General features: G+C 41.6%; 1 protein-coding gene across 1 annotated transcript; it reads right to left on the bottom strand.

Moving 5' to 3' along the window:
* Window positions 1–2,472: 2,472 nt before the first annotated feature.
* Window positions 2,473–19,897, bottom strand: LOC139290108 (glycine receptor subunit beta-like). Its single transcript, XM_070911806.1, has 10 exons — window positions 19,827–19,897; window positions 16,415–16,521; window positions 13,318–13,385; window positions 12,849–13,075; window positions 10,351–10,433; window positions 9,724–9,861; window positions 8,204–8,356; window positions 6,174–6,322; window positions 3,056–3,214; window positions 2,473–2,766 (listed from the first exon to the last, which is right to left on the bottom strand). The coding sequence occupies exons 1-10, from the start codon at window positions 19,895–19,897 to the stop codon at window positions 2,473–2,475; spliced, it is 1,449 nt and encodes a 482-aa protein (XP_070767907.1).
* Between the last annotated feature and the right edge of the window lie 261 nt (window positions 19,898–20,158).

Here is a 20,158-nt window from a genome sequence, read left to right as displayed (position 1 = left end):
CATATACATTGTTATTGTATATATTTTTTACTTCATTGTTCACTTAAATACTGTAAATGTGTATATTTTTTATTTTCTATTTCTTATTTTTATATTTTGTACATACTTTTAGTTCTAAATTATGCTACTTTTTACTCTTGAATGGGAGCACCGGTACTGTACAATTTCCCCGGGGATCAATAAAGTATTTCTGATTCTGATTCTGATTCTGACAAACCTTATAAAAACAGATATAAAAATAGAAATTCAGAGTATGGACCTGAAGCGCAATACACTATAACAAATAAGACTGGCTTCAGTGTTAGGCTATTGAAACACTCAACCACTCCAAGCCCAAACTCTTAACTGCCATTCGATCTGACCCAGGGAATGAATGGACTGTAAATAACACACAGGGCTTTAACTTCCTGGTGCACAGTCAGCGTTGGGCAAAACACAGTCTATGCAATTTTCCTTCAGCACCAAACAAAAGTGAGTGGAGAGGGCCGGCTAAGGCTGCGTTTGTGCTGGTTAGGAAGCACAGTGCAATTTTGGCACTCAGTTTGGCGTGAAATTGTGTGGACATTAAAACCCGCTCTGACTGTGTCTTATCGTAAACACAGATGCAGGGCAATTTCCGTGGCCTCAGTTGACCCGAGACGCACACCACCAGATCTCTCCTATTGAGTTTTGCCTCTTTCAGTTTGCCTCAGGTTCTATCCACTGCAGACTGGTATGTGCATCAAAATACAGTTTTTTAGATTCTTATCAATAATTTCAAGGTTCCACAGAAATGTCAATGTGATCACATATAATTCTAACACAACACAGTCAAAGTACCCAAAGTAAATGAGGGCAAGAGGTTCAAAAAGTAAAATATCACACATCTGATCCTGAGGAAAAGAAACGTTTTATTGAACTCTTCTGAAAATAATTAATTTCAAGTACTCAGTGGTGCTGGGTTTGCCCGTCTGAAGGCTGTCTTTTCATCACATAGCAATATATTTCAAGAAAGGGCATAGCATACGCGGCGTAGCAGCTGGCTACCAAGCTTGACTGGTGCTAGAAAGGCTCTAGCAGTTAGCTAGCATTCCAGAGATCTGATCTGATCTCTATATGTTGGAATGTTCTAATGAAGTCATAGCATTTAGTAGTTATTGACTGAGCTGACTAAACTCTGTAACACTTTATGGTAAGAGGTATGGATTAGCATGTATGTAAAATTAATTATCACTAGTGAACAGCATCTAATGCCATGCGTTAATGCAAGAACATAGATTCATTGGTGCACGAGCCAGAGAAATTACTAAGATGGTGAGTACGTTATCATATCTCGGCTGCTGTAAAAGCTGCCAAACAAACCCTGGTGTGGACCAAACAACTGGACTGTGACCACCTGAAGAGATGAGTCCTGGTCCACTTTTCAAGCAGGCCCTGGTGCGGTTCATTTGTGATGTGAAAGCAAAGCGGATCAACCACAGGATGTGCTTTTAGCATGAAATGTGGACAACCTTCTACACTGGCTTTGTTCGCGCTCTGAAGCAGCGAGTAGAGGATATGAAAGCCAGATACATCCAATAACTCCATAACTATTACTATAGTTCTTACATTCCATATTTTACTTGTCAAAACCAGTTACTGCTGTAATCTAGCTAAGAGTTGTTGTTATTTAACAAGCACTAGCTGGCTGAATTTAGTAGAGTTCACAGTTTTTTGTTGTAACAATATACTACATCCCTTAATCTTGTTATATCATTAAAAGCTCATATTCTCATTCCTAATAATGAGAAAATGTCATAATAACATGAGAAATATCTTATCTCTTTATGTTGACATAAAAGTATCGTGTTCAAAAGGATCTCGCCGACACTAGGCATTTTTGGTGGTGCCAATAATCTTTCAAACTGAGAACTGTTATAAAGAATAGAATAAAAAAACTCCAATTAAAGTGTTACTGTGAAAATAGGAATGATGAAATAACATGGAAGTTATATGTTTATCATCATTTATTGAATTATTTTACTATAATTTAATATATTTATTCACTTATTCTGTGTATATTATATATTTATTTTGTAATGTCTTATTGCGTTAGTATTGGCCATGTTGCACTTCTATACCTTTACCATAAAGTGTTACCAGTAATCTTATCTCAGTAAAAAGCATTTCTTTCTGATGCACAGTGTAGGGGTTGTGTGACCAGAGCAAGGTTTAGTTTACATGAAGCACAATGTCCTGTATCAGACAGAGACACACATGCAGTGCCTACTTAATGCCTGGGCTTATTGGGGACTTAAGCCGACAGCCCCCAGGGTTTTGTAGGTGTGGCGATTTACAGTTACCTCCAGGGACCACAGCAGCCTCTGCAGCTCTGCAAACATGTACATGAAATGTACCAGGATATAGTTTAGTATATGAAGTGGTTATGTCATTTGTCAGTTCAGTATGGTGGCGCACTACAGGATACAAACCACCAGTCTCCTCCTCTCCCGTTCACAGGTAGACGGACCAGTAGACGACATTGAAGAAGAGGAAGGAAAAGGGGAAGAGGGCTCTTGCATAGAGGTCGATGCGTTTGGCAGCAGCGGGTATGACGGGCTTGGGTGGTGGGGGTTTCTTGTTGGCTTTGTTCTGGGACTTGAGGGCCCCTGTCACTTCAACTGGTTTACCGTAGCAGTCAAAGTTGGAAAGCTCAAAGTCTCGAGGTAAAGATCCCACGATGCTAAAGTCATTGGAGCGAAGGTCCGACTTGGAGGTGCAGACCTTCTTACAGCGAGTTTCTACCACCTGGTAAAAGACAGAGACCGACTGAATAAAGTCATTTTTTATTGTCACACACGGCATTTTGCTGTATAAAGAAATGGGTTCAGGCTTTATAGTTCCAAGTCCATAATTCTTTTATGATTGAAAATCTGCCTGCTAGTGTGATGTCTTTGTGTACGAGGATGACACATGAAGATAAAGCTTCAGTGGACAATTTGTTGAGTATGGAGCTGCACATCATTGCAATTTGCAACTTTGTTGCTCTGATAATAAATGTTCATTCTTTTCTGAACTCAGCCCGAGTTAAGTTTACCTGCAGAGTGTTGACATGTATGGGCGTTCCGCCCGTCCCATTGACTGTGTTGTTAGTTTTATTTGAAGGCTTCTTTCCCTCTTGCTCTTTCAAAGCTTTCTCCTTCGTGGCCATTTTGGCTTTCTCCTCCTCAATCAATTTGGGACTGTTCAGTATTACCTACAGAAAAAGAGAGAGAGAGAACACGTTGCAAGGCATTCTCTCATGCCTGTTCACCAATCAATGTTTCGGTTCATTGTCTTTACTTACTAAACTATCTTTAGGAAGTCTCATTGAGATCTGAAATCTTTTATGAGGCCAGAGAACAAATGACATACAGTACATACAACATCGCAACAAGACAATTTATTCACCCATGGCAGGCATGAAACATACACATTACTAATTAAAAGCATTTACAAATGTATTAAAAAAATACAGTTTAAAGGAATGTCCAGTAGAAAGGTGCACAGTAATGGGAACCAGTCGTTCCCAGTTCAGACTTGGTTTATGGACCTCTACAGAATATAATTTCCCCCCGGGGATCAATAAAGTATTTCTGATCTGATTCTGATTCTGATTCAGTCATGTCAGACTAGATTTCAGAACAACTCTTAATCAGAAAACCAGCTTGTTCCGAACTGGTCCAGCCTCAGGTTCCAGATTCCTCCTTACTTATAAGCTAAATGGCCGCGCATTAAATTTCAGATTAGATTTGTCTTTATTGTCTCCCTTGGGGGACATCTGTCTTGGGCATTTGGGAGATCAGGGTTGACATAGCGGCACAGTACGTCACGCATGATGGCCTACACCAAGATATTGCACATTCCCCCCAATAAGAGCCATAACATGTAATACATTTCATCTCTTATTGTTCAGCAGTTTGACTGATAATGGTTTGACTTTTTGGTAACCTGTACCTTCTGCCCGAGGCCATAAGCTTATACTCTTTGTGAAGGATGTGGTTTGGGTCACAAGTGATTTGAAAGCCATGCTGAGAGAAGATGGGGGCAGCATGCCGATTATTTTTCCAGCCCTTCTAATCAGGAGTTTTTTAATTTACAAAACGAATGAACAATAAAGAACATGTGAGAGAAAAAACAAGAAATGCACAGCAAATGCTTAACCCTTTAACACAGAGTGTGACGTCAGAGACACATTTGCGCAAGCGCACTTTGGATCACCGCTATCGGAAAAATGTTCAATGTTTATGTTCTATGTTCCTATGCTTAGTTTTCAGCTGGACCAGAGCTGAGACTCCAAAGGGACTGCATATCCACTCATCGCCCCTGCGTTTCTCTGGAAAGTAGTCGTTGAATTGGTCCTGCAGTTCAGCGAGATGTGCCATCTTAGCTTTTGTCAGAGCATTTCTCCTTTTGGTGTCCAGTTGTTGCACCTCATGGTAAATGCTGGGAAACATGTCAAATCTTCCTCTGGAAACGCAACCTTCCCACAGTGCAATCTTATTGTGATTCAGTACCTGTGCATGTTCACTGCCCATGTCTTCACAAAGCTTCTCAGAAACACCTGTTGATCTTGGGGCTCCGTTGACGACATCGTTCAGGGTTTCATGGAGCACCGGCAACACATCCTATGCTGCTGAGGCAGCTGGTTAGCTGTTGGGTTTCGTGCTTTTTCCAGAATTCTCCTCACCACTCCGGAATATTTTCCAGTCATGCAGGCTGTGCCATCGGTTGTTATTCCAACACCCTTATCCCAGGTCAGGCCTACTGAACCCAAGTACAAATCAATAGTGGTGTTGGGGAGCTCTCTACTACAGAAAAACTTCTCTTGAAAGTCATCTTCCCTTAGCCTGGCATCGCAAGACTAAATCACAATTAGCCTGAAACCTCTCCATTCATTTTCGAGGGGCGTTATCAACAGGCACAGACCAAAACGCCTCTGGACATAATTGAATAGACCTACAACCAATCAGAGGTGAAATAGAGCAAACATATCGTACAATTCCCAACATCCATGGATTCATCCACCTGTAGTGCATAATAGTCACTGGCCTTTATACGGGTTGTGGTCTGTTGTTGTATGTCATCAGACATTCCTTGAATCTGTCTCTGAATGGTCTTATTATTATTGGGCAGTCGGAGGTCATATTATATTTGAGGACAAGACAATTACGAATTCACTGCATCAGATATGAGTAACACCAGTGTAACACCGCCCCTACAGAGACTGTTGCATTATGGGTTATTTGTAGCCTTAATGTTGCTTGGCTATCGAGTTACTTCAAGTCCATTTATAGTGTGACTGTTGGAGTTAGCAGTCACACGTCACCTTATTTTGCTGCTCATTTTAAACATCTAATAATATTCTCTTTCCCCCCTTCCAAAAACAGTTAAATAATAACGATAATAGTGTTATTAAACAAAGAAACACATGTTTCATTTCTGTTTTAACTTTTAATTCACCGCCAGTTCAGCACCAGCAGCAAGAAGAGATATCTGTGTTGCCAGGTCTCAAACAAAGTTCATTTCCTCCAAATTTGTCCGTCTGAAAAATGCCATTTTAGTGTCAGCATGTTCGGAAGATACATGGCTTGTGAAAAATGGGTCCAATATTTACTTTGGTGAATACGGGACGAAAAAGAATCAGTCATAATCTGTGATCATGTTCACTTCTGTCATTAGAGTGAATAGACTCAGGACCTGCCGCTAGTCTCCTAAAGGGGCGGGGCAGTGGTGAAACCCAAGTGACACAGATACAGGAAGATACAGGAAGTGACTTGAGCCATCTCCTTTCTAAACTGCCTCTGGAGTTAGTCAGTCATAAAAGTGTTTAGGAAGCAAAGTTCAGCCCCCTGGAGTTTCTGATGTTCTGTGTAAGATGTTCTCAGCCACAGGAGAAATAAAAATGAGTCAAAAGCATCCAGACATCGTTAGTGTAGAAGGGCGGGGGGGCAGAATCAACTGTCCAGAGGCTAAGAATTACAGCTGTCACAGATGATGAGGTGACTGATAGACAAGTTACACACATGTGGAACTTCATCATTTTAATAATCAGCGCTGTTTTTCATTTTAGTCGTTCATTTGATGTTTTCAGTAAACATCAAATGTTTTGCACTGCACATGTATTCCTACATACAGTTATGGAAGAAAAGGGGTTTAAATCACACTGCACTGACCTGCACCACAGCGTATTCCACCAGTGATGAGAACCCAAAAAGCAGACAGGCAATGAGCCAGATATCAATGGCCTTTACGTAGGAAACCTTTGGAAGCTCTGACGCCAACAGCATGCTCTCACTGGACAGAGAGAGAACTGATAAAATACCTAGAAACACACAGAGGTTAACACATTAATGTCACCACGTGGGGTTCTGAAGCCCTCTTGATTTTAAGGGAGTAAGAATTGTCATATATATATAAAATATAATATACATGCATTTCACCAATTTCTGTGAAGAAATTTAAGGGTTATTTTAGAAGTTTATATCTTTATTTATTTATTATAAAGCCAGGCTGCTTGGACTATTAAAATGTATGTATGGTAGTGAAATTAAAAGACAATCATAATATGGACATAGTATTGTGTTTATATAAAAAAAGTTAAAAAAAAATAAAAATAAAAAAAAATCCTCTGATAGATTGCAATATCCACAGGAAATAGCCTGTTCAGAAATGTATACAAATTGCTAGTTTTACACAAATTTCCTGCAGGTATTAAGTTCACTTAATTGTAGCTTAATTGTTCTTAATTGTTGTTGTTCCTGTTATTGTTTTTTATGCAATGAATATAAATACGTTTCCCCTTGTGGTGGAGGTAAAAAAAAAAAAAATGCCGGTGTTAAAAAGCCTTCAAGCTGTTCTGAATGCTGCAGCCAGGATCTTAACTAAAACTAGAAAATTTGACTAGATTACACCAATTCTAGCCTCCTTTCATTGGCTCCATATCCATGTCAGATCAGACTTCAAGGTGCTTCTGATGACTGAAATGAAATTGGAAATGGGTAAATGTGCTCTCATGATACAGACCTCCTGTCAGCAGGCTGCAGTGAAAGACACAGAAGGCTACCACCATATTTCTCCTTCAGAGAATTGAAGTGCTTGAAACTAAGATACACTGATTAGAAGCAAATGGGCCGTGTGTGAATCTTAACCATGGACTCCAAACAGTGGACGACAATGAATGCTCACACACAGCTAACTAACACCAACAAGAGTGCTAAGAAGCAAGAGGGCTGTCTGTCTGGCAATAAATCTACAGGTAGTAATCCTCCCTGGAACTCTCTTGGTGTAAAGCCTAAGAATAAATCATTTCCCTGGGACATGGGAGGACGAGCGATGGCCAGAGCGCCCAGCGCCCTGAGATTTGCAACACTATTTGGCTGGCCTGCACTGCCCGGGCAGAGTGCCTCATCAACCCCTGCGTTTAGCAGGACACAGCCGTGGAAAACTGCTAAAAGGAAGAGTTAGCAACAAACCTCTCAGACAAACAAAGCACACGGCTTGAAGACAGATTTGCACCCCTGCTTCGGAACCCTGGATCTCCATAACATGACTTGGATAGCCTCTCATTTTCACACAGCAGGGTAAATGGTGTGCTTGAGCTTCCCCTCTCGTCTGTTTTTATAGTCCGTCCTCTTTCCAGGTCTCCGTGGAAGAGAGAGGGTCATGTGGCTTAGGTCTGTTTGGCGACACATGAAGTTGCTCGACATCCTCCCAGATCCATATCCTTCATACAATCTATCTATAATTGTGTCATCCTGATTGTCCAAAGTTATCTACAGTGTGTCTGAATGACAAAACGCCATCACTTTAACAGACAAAGCCAGCAATGTTACTTATTCCACATCTGAAAAGGGCTTATGTTGGTCCCAGATAGAATGGCACACTGGCAGTATTACAGATTTCGTACACCCCCACTACGACATTTAGTCTCCAACCCGGGCCCTGACAGAGGTGATGGGAGTCCTGCCTCTGGTAACCACTGTAAAGGCCTCCCTCAATTCTTGGATTAAGAAGCAACTTGTGTTTCGGGACAAATATCAAGTATCAGTCGTCCCTGGTTGCAAATATCAGTGAGCAAGGCCTTAGGCAAAAAACACCCCCTACCTCTAAGTGTTGAAGGATGTACAGGATCTCTATGAATATCTGAATACTGCATATTTGAAAGTAAATCGATGCATGTGAAATGTGTATTTGTGGTACTCACCCAGTGGCACCCTTGCAGCTGAGGCATCAGGGTTGATCCAGAACGACAACCAGGACAAGACGACAATCAGCAGAGTTGGAGCATAAACTCCCATCAGGTAGAAACCAACCTGCCGACGCAATGTAAAAATCACTTCAACGCAGGTGTAGTATCCTAAAAACAGACAGGGAAGGAGTAGTTATGGATTACTCAAACATTTAAAGAAGAGAGAAATGAAACTCAAGTTATCTCAAAGTACAGACAAACTGTAGTTGATGGAAACCGGCATGAAATTTTTCCAGCCACTACCGTTGTAAATATCAGGCGTTGGTTCATTGACAGTCAGTTGTTGACTACAATCAGACGCTGATACAACTACTAGGCTACTTCAATATATATGGCATTGAATCACAACACAAGTTAGACATTATGGTGTTACTATATTAGAGTGGCAATAGACACGTTTTTTGTTTTAACTCTTGAAAATCATTACGAAGTTAATGTTTATTGCACAACGTAATGGCTATAGTATAAACCAGGGAACGATCTCCTGGGGAAATCAAAAGCTTGATTTCCGACACAAAGGAAGTGCGTCAACCACTGCAACCAAAACAGAGAGAGGATAGTGCTTTTACCGTTCTCATTATACATCCATGACTTTTACATAAGGTGTTGTAAACGTGGTCATTTTAAGCCAGCTCAAGAAGTGAAAAATCCAAGCTTAAGTTAAATCAGTAACAGTCGACTCAAGCTAACTCAGTTATCAGCTTTTAAATCTAGTGTCTTTGGCAACATTCCCTCACTGGTGCACCAGTAGTGATGCATTTGACATTAACCAGCAATGATTGGTTTGCAAGAGCTGAAGCAACCATAGGGACGAAGTGGGCAACCACCATGGCTACAGCAGAGACATGTAGAGACAGAGTTGCATCAAGGAAGTTCAAAATGCTTGATCATCAAGTGATTCACGTAGACGTCAGACAGTTCCAGGAATAAATATAATACATCCATGGTAAACACTGAGAGACAGAACAGCGATTTTTGATAATTAGTTTGAGAACGGAGTTAATGCAACTCTCTCTCTACATGGCTCTGGGCTACGGAAAAACCAGTAGGCATACGCCAGAAGGGGGAGATGAAAGCTCCGCACTCCAGCATTAATACTGCAAGTTCAATAATAATGGTCGTAAGTAACATTTCTACCTCCCAGTAATGTAACAAATACCAGTTGATCCAATACCATATCATAGTATCAACAAAACAAAGGTTAATATTATATCATATATATACTGAATATCAAATGTATGTATGGGAAATTTGTTACATTAAACACAACATGATTGACTGCATATTTTCTACTATGGTTGATTGTATTAATGGGGAATTACTACATTAACAAGTAACAAGGTATCTTGGTAAAATATAATGTAACAGTTACTCTTTGTAGTGACAGTTGTAACTATGGCTATTTGCTACATTCATGCTTAAGGTAGTGGCAGTGTGAATGCTTTAGTTATAATTATATAACTATAATTACGAACCTGTTCCTTGGTAGTACTTAGTGCAGTTTCCATATTTGATGTCCTCTTGTTTGATGTCGAACTGAGGGAGAGCAATCTCATCCATCTGAACGGGGTCAGACTGCCACATGAAGACCAGATCACTGGTGGTATAGCCAACTAAAACATAAAAATGAAAATTGTCCACATTTTCAGAAACAACTTTATCACAGAGGCTGGGACAATTGCCACATGTTGTATTTTCAGGGTATACTTTCCATGAAATATTGTGTACGACAGTAAAATATTTCAAAAACGGTGTATATCACATATTCCTCACATTTTGCTCAAGTAGTTTATTTTGGATAAACATGTCTTCATTGTTGTACTGACAATGATTTCAAAAGAGGAAAATGTGGTCTTGTGGTAAGAAAACATTTTATTTGCTTGTTTTGGCTATTAAATATGAAAAGTTGAGTTAATATGTTTCTTTTCATTATCCATGCCACACTGTGCGTCATAGATTTCCACTGTTTTCAACACTGTCCAATCACACCAACTGATATCCGGACTTGTTAACAGCTAACTTTAATACTTGCCAAACGCTGTTTCGCTGCCTGTAATTATCAGTAACATTATGTGTGTGTGTGTGTGTGTGTGTGAACTCACAGCTCTCCAGCTGCATCTTGCACAGCTGTGTGTCCATTGGGAAGAGTGTAAGATCCAAGGGACAAGACAGCGTCACCGACAGTCTGCACACACACACACACACACACACACACACACACACACACACACACACACACACACAAGGTTCACCAGGAGAAAGAGCAAAACAGCCCCACCAAAAGATAATGCTTATTGAATTTTAAATGTCTCACTTGTTTACTCTGATCTGTATCTGTACTGTCCTGAGTCTGGAACTACAATTTGGGGACCAGTGTCTTGCACAAGAACATCTTAAGATGTGGACATCCTGAGGACACGGGTGACACTGTCTTTGGTCCAAAAACAGGAGTGCCTATTTGATGTGGCATACTTTAAAATTGCAAGTGTCTTCAAAATAAAAAAGCTGAGATAAAATATGATAAAAATGAATAAACTAATAAAACACAACTATAAAAAGTCATTAATTCATACCCCCCCAAATAAAATTTTGAGATACGAAGTTGACGTCACCACCTCTGTGGCTGAACTTCACTTCTATTCCTTTAACAAATTAAGATGAAGTGTGATGCTGCTTTTCATTGAAATGTTGACTGATTAAATTATTCATCTTAATGGAGCTCACACATACATATCTATGTTTTACCACATGGGCACTCTATTGTAAAAATAACAAGGATGTGGGGTTCTGCCACTGTTTCAGAATTATGTCCTTGATGTTCTTAGTTTTCAAGGTGTGGCTGTTTGAATCCACTTTGTTTTCTGCACATACTCGCCAGTCTTCTTGGTCAATTTTTGCTTTTCTTGTATTCTTCCAGAACATCACATATTCCTTTGTGCAGTATGGTTTGGTATAAAGAGAAGATTGCATCTTTTTTGTTGCCTGTATATCTAGAAAATTTATTTCTTCAAGGTGAATCTCTGCCTGCAAAGTTTCCATTTAAAAACAGACTTTGTCCCTTCTCAATGCACCTTGGAAGTAATCCCTACTAAGCTTCCTCAATGACAATGCTTACATGCTGATGTTAAGCACCATCATCTCAGGTTAGCTTGTTAGTTTGCTAACATTTGCTAACTAGCACTAAGTAATAAGTACAGCAGATTTTCTTGATTACTAGTTAAGAACATATTATACGTTATATTAACGTACATCACCCCTGTCCCCCCTGCGTTACATTAACGTACCCACCCCCTACTGGACACTTTATCTGGACACTTTACCTTATTCTGGTCACTGCACTGTTTGTTATTTATCTTATTTTTATTTTTATTCTTATTTTACCTTTTATATTCTACTTATTTGTTATCGAAACAATAGCAACTTCAGACCACGGCAAATTCCTTGTAATGTATGTTACTTGGCAATAAACAGTTTCTGATTCTGATTCTGATTCTGATTGGGCCCCAACTACAGTTAAATAGGTCCAAGTCCAGCCTTCTCCTTTCTGCATCTGTTTGCTAAAAGTGCATCACCTCTCAGTCACCAGACTTCAAAGACCTGATCATGTGTTCGATGCACACAAAGAACAAGTGGTTCTACATAGAACCTTTAAAGGTTCTATAGCTTGGTACGTATTTGCCACCCTCAATAGGTACAATAATAGAACATTTAAGAGAGTTTAAAGAACGCTTGGGGTTTTTTGTTGCTAAACAAAATGGCTCTATATAGAACCTTTTAAAGATTCAATCAATATCCCATACTTTTTATTGCCAAAACAAAATGGTTCTATATTTAACTATTTAAAGGTTCAATCAATATCCCAAACCTTTTATTGTCTTATTGTTTTGGTTGGCCACATTTTTTGTTAATCTAACTACTATTACTAATTTAAAATAACCAATAACCTATAATATTTAAAACTTCAAAATCCTACAAGAAGCCCTTTGCCACTACCAAAAGAGAAGAGAGGTGGTTTCAAATTGACTGTATTGATTATCAAAAAGTAGTTGCACCACATAAAAGCATTACTATACACAATATAAATCGTAGGCTACATCATGAAATATAAAAATATAAAATATTACAGTGAACAAAACATTCCATGCACACAGCAATTAAAATATATTAGCACCATAAAATATAATTTTAGTCAAGATTTGAAATTTGAAATATCACTGGGCAATCCTCAACGTTTGGAATAAATGTTAGTTACAGATGAGTAGTTACAGATGGATGCAATTCAACCAGCAAAAACAAAAGAACAGTAGGCTAAAGATTTTTAATCTTGGCAAACACTTTCTTGAAAAGTACTATTTACATGATGGGCACCAGATGAAAAGTTAAGAGAATGTGCATGCTACATTTCATGGCAATCCATCCAATAGGTGTTGAGATATTTCCCTTTGGACCCACCAGCCGACAAACCGACATTGACGTGTGGAAGTAATTTCCATAAAAATAGTAATGAAAGATAGCAGTGGTTTAGTGCAAAGAGAGCAGAAAGGAGTGGGTCATGGGTCCTAGAGATTGATAAAAGAAGATGAAGGACTTGTGTGTATACCTCATACTGATCAAGACGTCTCCATTCCGGAAGATGAAGAGCAGAATGTTGTCCTGTGTGACATCATGGAAGTTTGCGTTTTTCTCATTGGCAAAGAAGAGGTCTGGTTTCCACAAACACTGGAACATGTTGGGGTCAACAGTCAGCGCATCACTCTTAAAGTCAGTAGGAAGTCGCAGGCGAGGGTCGTTCCATCGCTGACGAAGAAATATATTCACTCTGTAGTCCTGTAGAGAGAGACATTGTCTGAATAGTTGTCAATTAGTCTAATAATTCTTCTGCTGCTACTCCTACTACTTGTATACCTACTGCTCGGCTAATAATACTTATATTAATATCACCATCATTTCATATACCTTAGGGTTATCTAGCAGAAGCTGCACTATACAGACAGAAATTCAGAATTTGAATCTAAAGACAATCTTTTAAAAATGACATGAAGTGTGTTGGTGGTGTGTGTATGTATCACCATAGTGGTCTCCTGGATGGACCCAAAGCTATTAATGAAGATATTCACCCTGGACTCAACTGGGATACCTGAAACAGACATACACAAAGCTTAAACACTTAAAGCAATATGACAGCAGACATACCATTTTATATATATATATATATATATATACTAGGAAATTCCACACACACTATCCTCCCCGCCTTCTCTCTTCTGCCACCAGGAGCTGCAAATGTGCTCTGCTCCGTTGTCACTGCACAACTACCAGAAAGTCAGTTCATCAAAGGTCTATTAGAACATGGTTAACACAGTGCCACAAGTCAAGGAAAAGTGCCATTAAACTGTATTCATGATGACTTTGTTAGACTTTGCTAAAATGCTTAAAATGTTTTCATTTGTGTGCAAGTTATGTGTAAGTGCCCACGTTGTGAGATCTACGCAAGCCTTGTGCCGGTGCGGGTTGCACTGTTGGGCCATTGGCAGAATAATGGGATGCATTATTACATTTGAGGGATTAGGGTACTATTGTGTCAAAACGACGGTTTCAGGTGGTTTCATGTAACTCCCACACTACTGACATCGATCAAATCTCTATTTCATGATCATGAAGTTGTCTGACAGAATAAACAATTAAGGTCTAATCACAGAAAAATTGATATTATGCTAGCACTTTGAGATCAGTGGGGGCAGGGAACGGCAGCAAACAGTAAGCGCTCTCACTTCCTTTTTTACTACCAGCCTTGTGAGTGTGCTAGCTGGCAGCAACGTATCGGAGCTCGTTTGGTGTGTCGACTGAGGCTGCTCGCAGACAGTGGCCCAAACTATTTAACAGGTAAGTGGGGTCTCCTCGACCAAATCACAAGTAACAGCACTGCTGGCAACCCCTGAAAGTACTTAAGGCTTGCATCTCCTGAACAGAGCTCAAATTTAGTTCCTGGGACTCGTCCCCAAAGCGGGGCATAGAATTATGCTCGGTCAATCTATCTGTCGGTCTGTCACGTCAGATCAAAACCACTCACAGCCTCCACTGGGAAGTGGTCAAGTGATCATTGACACAAGAGGGCATCTTTGAACAGAGACTGAGGTAAGAGATTAGTGTAACAATGTTTTCTATCAACTTGGAACAGGACCAAAAACAGCTATGAGAACATTTTATGAAACTGACGTATTAGGTGAACATATCAGTGGGCTCCTACATAGATAGATATAAAAATAGCGAGAGCTGAGCATAGAAGTTAACTTCCTCCCATCCACTGCTCGACCCTCCATGTTGAGCCATTCAGTTTACACAGTTCAGTTACACAGCAATCAAGGGCAGAGCCTGCCATAGTTTGGTCCTGTGGATCATGCGGGGCCATAATATCAAGGGTCACTAACACTCTGAGCTCTCCCGCTCTCAGAGTGCAGAGCAAGCGCATACGATCACAGCAAGCCATGGCTAAATTGACTTAAACCCGAGCCGGTGGAAGAAGGGTCAACGTGATGAGCCCACATTGAAAATAACCAGATTATCCATGAATCCAACAATATTTTTACAACATTATTAATAAGACGAATGGTAACCAAACATGTATTAGCTGTACAGCCTAAATGTGTGTTTGTTTTTTTGTCACTTTTTAGGTAAGATAAGAAATAGCTGCAGTGCAATTTAAGAGTGCAAGACTTTTTGTTCATCATATAGTCATATACTGAATCATACATCATTACAACTGCAGTATATTTAAATTGTGTTTCTATTGTATGTGTGTGTGTGTGTGTGGGGGGGGGGGGGGGGGGTAAAGGACATCTGGTTGTAGCTTGAAGCTTCCCAGAGCAAATCAACCACAAACACTCCTCATGTTCCTTCCGTTCTCACCCTGTTTCCTCCTTTGCCTTGCACCCACTCTCCATCTCCCTCCCTGTGTGTCATCGCCTCCTCGTTTTATCTTTCCCTCCCGCAACAATGTCTTACTGTTGAACAATATTTGCTTTCTTTTCTGGGGTTTTTTGTACAATCAACAGGCAGGAACATTGACATGATAGTTTAGTTTTATGTGTTATATATATTTTTGTGTCATGTACCAACTGTGCAGGATGCACGAACATGAAATTGACATTGGTCCTCTCGCTGTGGGTTCGATGGCATGTCAGAGTATCCCTTTAAAGCTTCTGCTGGTCACTTTTACAACAAACGATTACAACTTGCCCTCCCTCTCTGCTGCACTTCGGAGCTGCCTCCAAAGCGCCTTCCGTGCAGAGGTGGCTTTCATGGAACCACAGCAAGTGTAGCGCCCAGGTACACAACACATTCTGTAATTCCCAAAGCTAGGCATAAAAGTGTTTTACAATGACTGTCACGTTACTATACTTAGCTAGCCCACTACTTTGTCTTCATTTTAAATCTGTTTTTAGGAGAATTTCACTGTGAACTTGAACCTAAAGTCAGCTTCATACTGATGTGAGCTAACATTAGCATTGGTTAACTAGCTGGTAAACCAGAGAATTAGCAGCTAATTTGTGGTTACAAGGAGCCACTCCAACATCGGGAATGAAAGTAGGAATGGTAAACGTTAATGGCAATCCACCACCAGCGCTTTGCATTATGGGACACAGTATGCGAGGTAGACTGGTCCAATGGATAGTGGAGATTTTTTCCCGTGCGGCAGCCAGGTGTTTTTGTTGTACTGCATATTTTGCTTTTGTTTGCATACTGCATACTTGGCCAAATTAGTGCATAGTGCTAGGGTAGTAGGCAGTTTCAAATACAGCCAGTGTGTAGAGACTCCTCATGACTGATTGGTTGTTTTCATTCGGGCAAGGTGGAATTTTGCAAATTGGATTACACAGAATACTGAACTTGGATACCTGCCAGGATATAATGATCGTTTCAGTGAGTTTAACCAAAAGTGGTTTGTATAAGAAATAAAAGGCAACTTTAAAGGACACATTTTTACATTTTTTCAATAGTCAGCAAACTTGGAAGAACTGTGAACTCATACTTTAATGGAAACCACATTCGATTCACACTGATTATGGATGAGTACACACATATATCTACTAGTTGGTCCTGTGTGGCCGCTGTCTTTCTAAAAATATAATGGTTGTCATTACTTACCTGTAAAGCTTGTAGCATTACCTTGAAAGTTAGGCCTTATTCTTGGGTCATAACTGACCATAAGACGGTTCAAGATGTTGGAGGTGGAGTTAGCCGGAACCTGGGCCAGATCCTCTGGGGACAACTGGCTGTTAAAGAGGATAATAATAGAAATGAAAATGATTAACATCCAAATCTAAAACACTGGAAACAAAGGACATTTGTTTTCATCCCAAAAGTGCTGGATACATGTGAGATTACGGCAAACATGGAAGTTTAACATGAGGTCAAGTGCATTAAACAACTGTCTTCATAAAGTGCCTAACAACATAACAAAGCTCTAACTGCTTCTAAACTGCTAGAACAGAAAATAATTGATTTTATATGGAATGGAAAACTTATGTGTGTAATAAATGTGAGTTTGGAGGTGTACACCTGCTAAACAGTCGGATATTAAATATCATCTTTAAATCATCACTTAGTGAAATCCTGTATTCAAATTCTGCCTGGTTCTGTTGTAGGGTAGTCACACATGCTCACCCTTAGTGCCAGTACTGCACAATTCCCCCAAGGGATCAATAAAGTAATTCTGATTCTGATTCTGATTCTATACAGGAGGCGTAGCATTAGCAATGCAGCATTCTGTCAGCAGTCAAAGACCAACACACAATCACAGTAGCGACGGGGGGGGGGGGGGGCACGATACTTAAGTCGCAATACTTCAGTCATGATGCAATGATATTGTGATTTTAAACATTATGCGATACACAGTGTATATGTATTGCATATGCGAGTATTGAGATAACATATATTGCGAAATATTACCTTTTATTAAACTGCAAATGGTGTCCTCAAAGCAAAACTTCGAAACATCTGTTTTATCTAATAAGATGAAGTTTTCAGTCTGCAGACCAACTGATCAACACGGTCATAAAAACCTGACTGAACTGTTTGTATCACAGTCTACACAGTCCAATTTCACTGAATGCAAATGTGTGTGGACTGCTGCACTCTTACAGGTATTTTTGAATAATACAACATGTACAAAAAGTTATGCAGCCCCTTCAGCAACTTTGTATTTGTAATATTAATAATCTTTAAACCAATACTGTACATTGTCTAGTGCGCATGCACCGTCCTGTTTGTTTTCTACTGTTGTTTCTTACTTTTTCTCCTTTATTTCTTTATTTAACTCAGAAAGTACTGACTTTTGAAGTTGTGCCCTCTTCAAACATGCTGGTGGAGAGAGTTCTGGTACTTTTTTTCACCCTGGAATTACTTTCATTCAAACATCGGACAGTCGCGCAGCAACTTCTGGGCCGCTTTGTTTACTCCAGAGATCAGCTGATCGCTCTGAAGCCGGCCGGCTTGGAGACCAGACCATCGGAGATCCCCGCTGAAATCTGGAGAAAAACACGCAGAGGATGCAGAGGGGGAACGAAGCGACAAGGGAAGAGAGGTGGGTCGAGACAGCAGAGGCTTATGGAGAAAAGGAGATATAAGCCGTGTCTCCCCTCTCTCATCATGGGCAATGTGAGATCGCTGGCAAACAAGATGGACGAGCTAACGGCGCTGGCCAGGAGTCAGAGGGAGTACCGGGAGTGTAGCTTAATGTGCTTTACGGACACATGGCTGCACCAGGACATTCCCGACGACAACGTTTCCATCGACGGCTTTCAGACCGTCCGGGCCGACAGGGATTGCACCGGGAGCGGTAAGCGCAAAGTAGGGGGGCTTGCCGTTCTCGTTAACAACAGGTGGTGCAATCCTTCCCACATCACCATCAAGGATCGTGTCTGTTGCCCGAACATTGAACTGTTGGCTGTTGGACTCAGGCCGTATTATTTGTCCAGGGAATTCTCACATGCCATTGTTGTGACTGTTTGCATCCCCCCCTCTGCCAACCCGAAGTCCGCGAGTGACGTCATTCACTCCGCCATAGCCCGTTTAAAGACACAACACCCGAATGCACTCATTGCTATTTCGGGTGACTTCAACCACGTCACCATGGCTAAGACACTTCCCACCTTCACTCAGTATGTGAGCTGTCCCACTAGAGAGGTGAGAACCCTGGATTTGCTGTAAGCTAACGTTAAGGATGCATACAGCTCCTCTCCCCTCCCCCCTCTGGGTAGGTCAGACCACAACCTAGTGCATCTCAACCAACTCTGTGGGCCCTGCTCAACCCCGCCATGACTCTTCTGCTGTCTGCCTCCAACCTTCACCTATTCCACTCCCCCCCTCCCCCTCCTGCTCCTCACAGCCCCCCACCCCCCTGTGAGAGCTTTCCTCACACCTCGTTCCCCAGTCCCCAGGCTGGCGGCACTCTTCAACCTGACGACACCACCCCTCCCCCACCGGTCACCTCTACAGTGTGCTTCACTGCTGACCATGTTAGGAGACAGCTGATGAGACTCCACTCAAGCAAGGCTGCAGGCCCTGATGGTGTCGGCCCCAGGGTGCTTAAACCCTGTGCCCCCCAGCTATGTGGAGTACTTCACCACATCTTCAACATGAGCCTGAGTCTTCAGAGGGTCCCCGTGCTGTGGAAGACGTCCTGCCTCGTTCCTGTGCCGAAGACGCTGTGTCCCAGTGGCTCCAAGGACTACAGACCCGTGGCACTGACCTCCCACATCAGGAAGACCCTGGAGAGACTTGTCCTGGAGCAGCTCCGGCCCTTGGTCAAGCCACACTTGGACCCCCTTCAGTTCGCCTACCAGCCCCGACTTGGAGTTGAGGATGCCATCATCTACCTGCTCAACCGCGTCTATGCCCACCTGGATAAGCTGGCGAGCACTGTGAGAGTCATGTTTTTTGACTTCTCCCGTGCGTCCAAACCATCCGTCCGGCTCTACTGGGTGAGAAGCTGACAGACATGCAGGTGGATGCCCCCCTCGTGTCCTGGATTGTCAACTACCTGACTGGCAGACCACAGTATGTGCGCTTACAACACTGTGTGTCAGACAGAGTGGTCAGCAACACTGGGGCCCCGCAGGGGACTGTCCTCTCTCCCTTCCTCTTCACCATCTACACCACGGACCTCAGCTACAGGGCCCCTACAGGGCTGCTGTGGACAACTTTGAACCACCTGCAGCTCAACGTGACAAAGACAAAGGAACTGACTGTTGATCTGAGGAGGACCAAGGTGCCGATGACCCCTGTTTCCATCCAGGGGGTCAGTGTGGACATTGTAGAGGATTACAAGTACCTGGGAGTTCACATAGACAATAAACTGGACTGGGTAAAGAACACTAATGCCCTCTACAGGAAGGGCCAGAGCCGTCTCTATTTTCTGAGGCGGCTGAGGTCCTTCAACATCTGCCGGACTATACTGAGGATGTTTTATGAGTCTGTGGTGGCCAGTGCTATCCTCTATGCTGTTGCATGCTGGGGCAGCAGGCTGAGGGTGGCGGACTCCAACAGACTAAACAAACTGATCCGCAAGGTCAGTGACGTTGTGTGGATGGAGCCGGACTCTCTGACGGTGGTGTCAGAGAGGAGGATGCTGTCTAAGCTGCGGGGCATCTTGGACAACGTCTCCCATCCTCTCCATGACGTACTGGTAGGACACAAGAGCACCTTCAGTGGGAGACTCATTCTTCCCAAATGTACAACAGAGCACCACAGGAAATCATTCCTGCCTGTGGCCATCAAACTGTTCAACTCCTCCCTCTGAGTGTCACTGACACTCAGGAAGAGACTGTAAATCTGGACCTTACTATTTATTCTTAAATGTTTCAGTGCAATACATATATAGTCAAACACAGCAGCGCAATATATATATAT

Source organism: Enoplosus armatus, chromosome 2 (assembly GCF_043641665.1).
Source record: "Enoplosus armatus isolate fEnoArm2 chromosome 2, fEnoArm2.hap1, whole genome shotgun sequence".
NCBI lineage: Eukaryota > Metazoa > Chordata > Actinopteri > Centrarchiformes > Enoplosidae > Enoplosus > Enoplosus armatus.
Note: the sequence above shows the minus strand (reverse complement) of the source record. Positions and strands in the feature narration are given on the sequence as shown.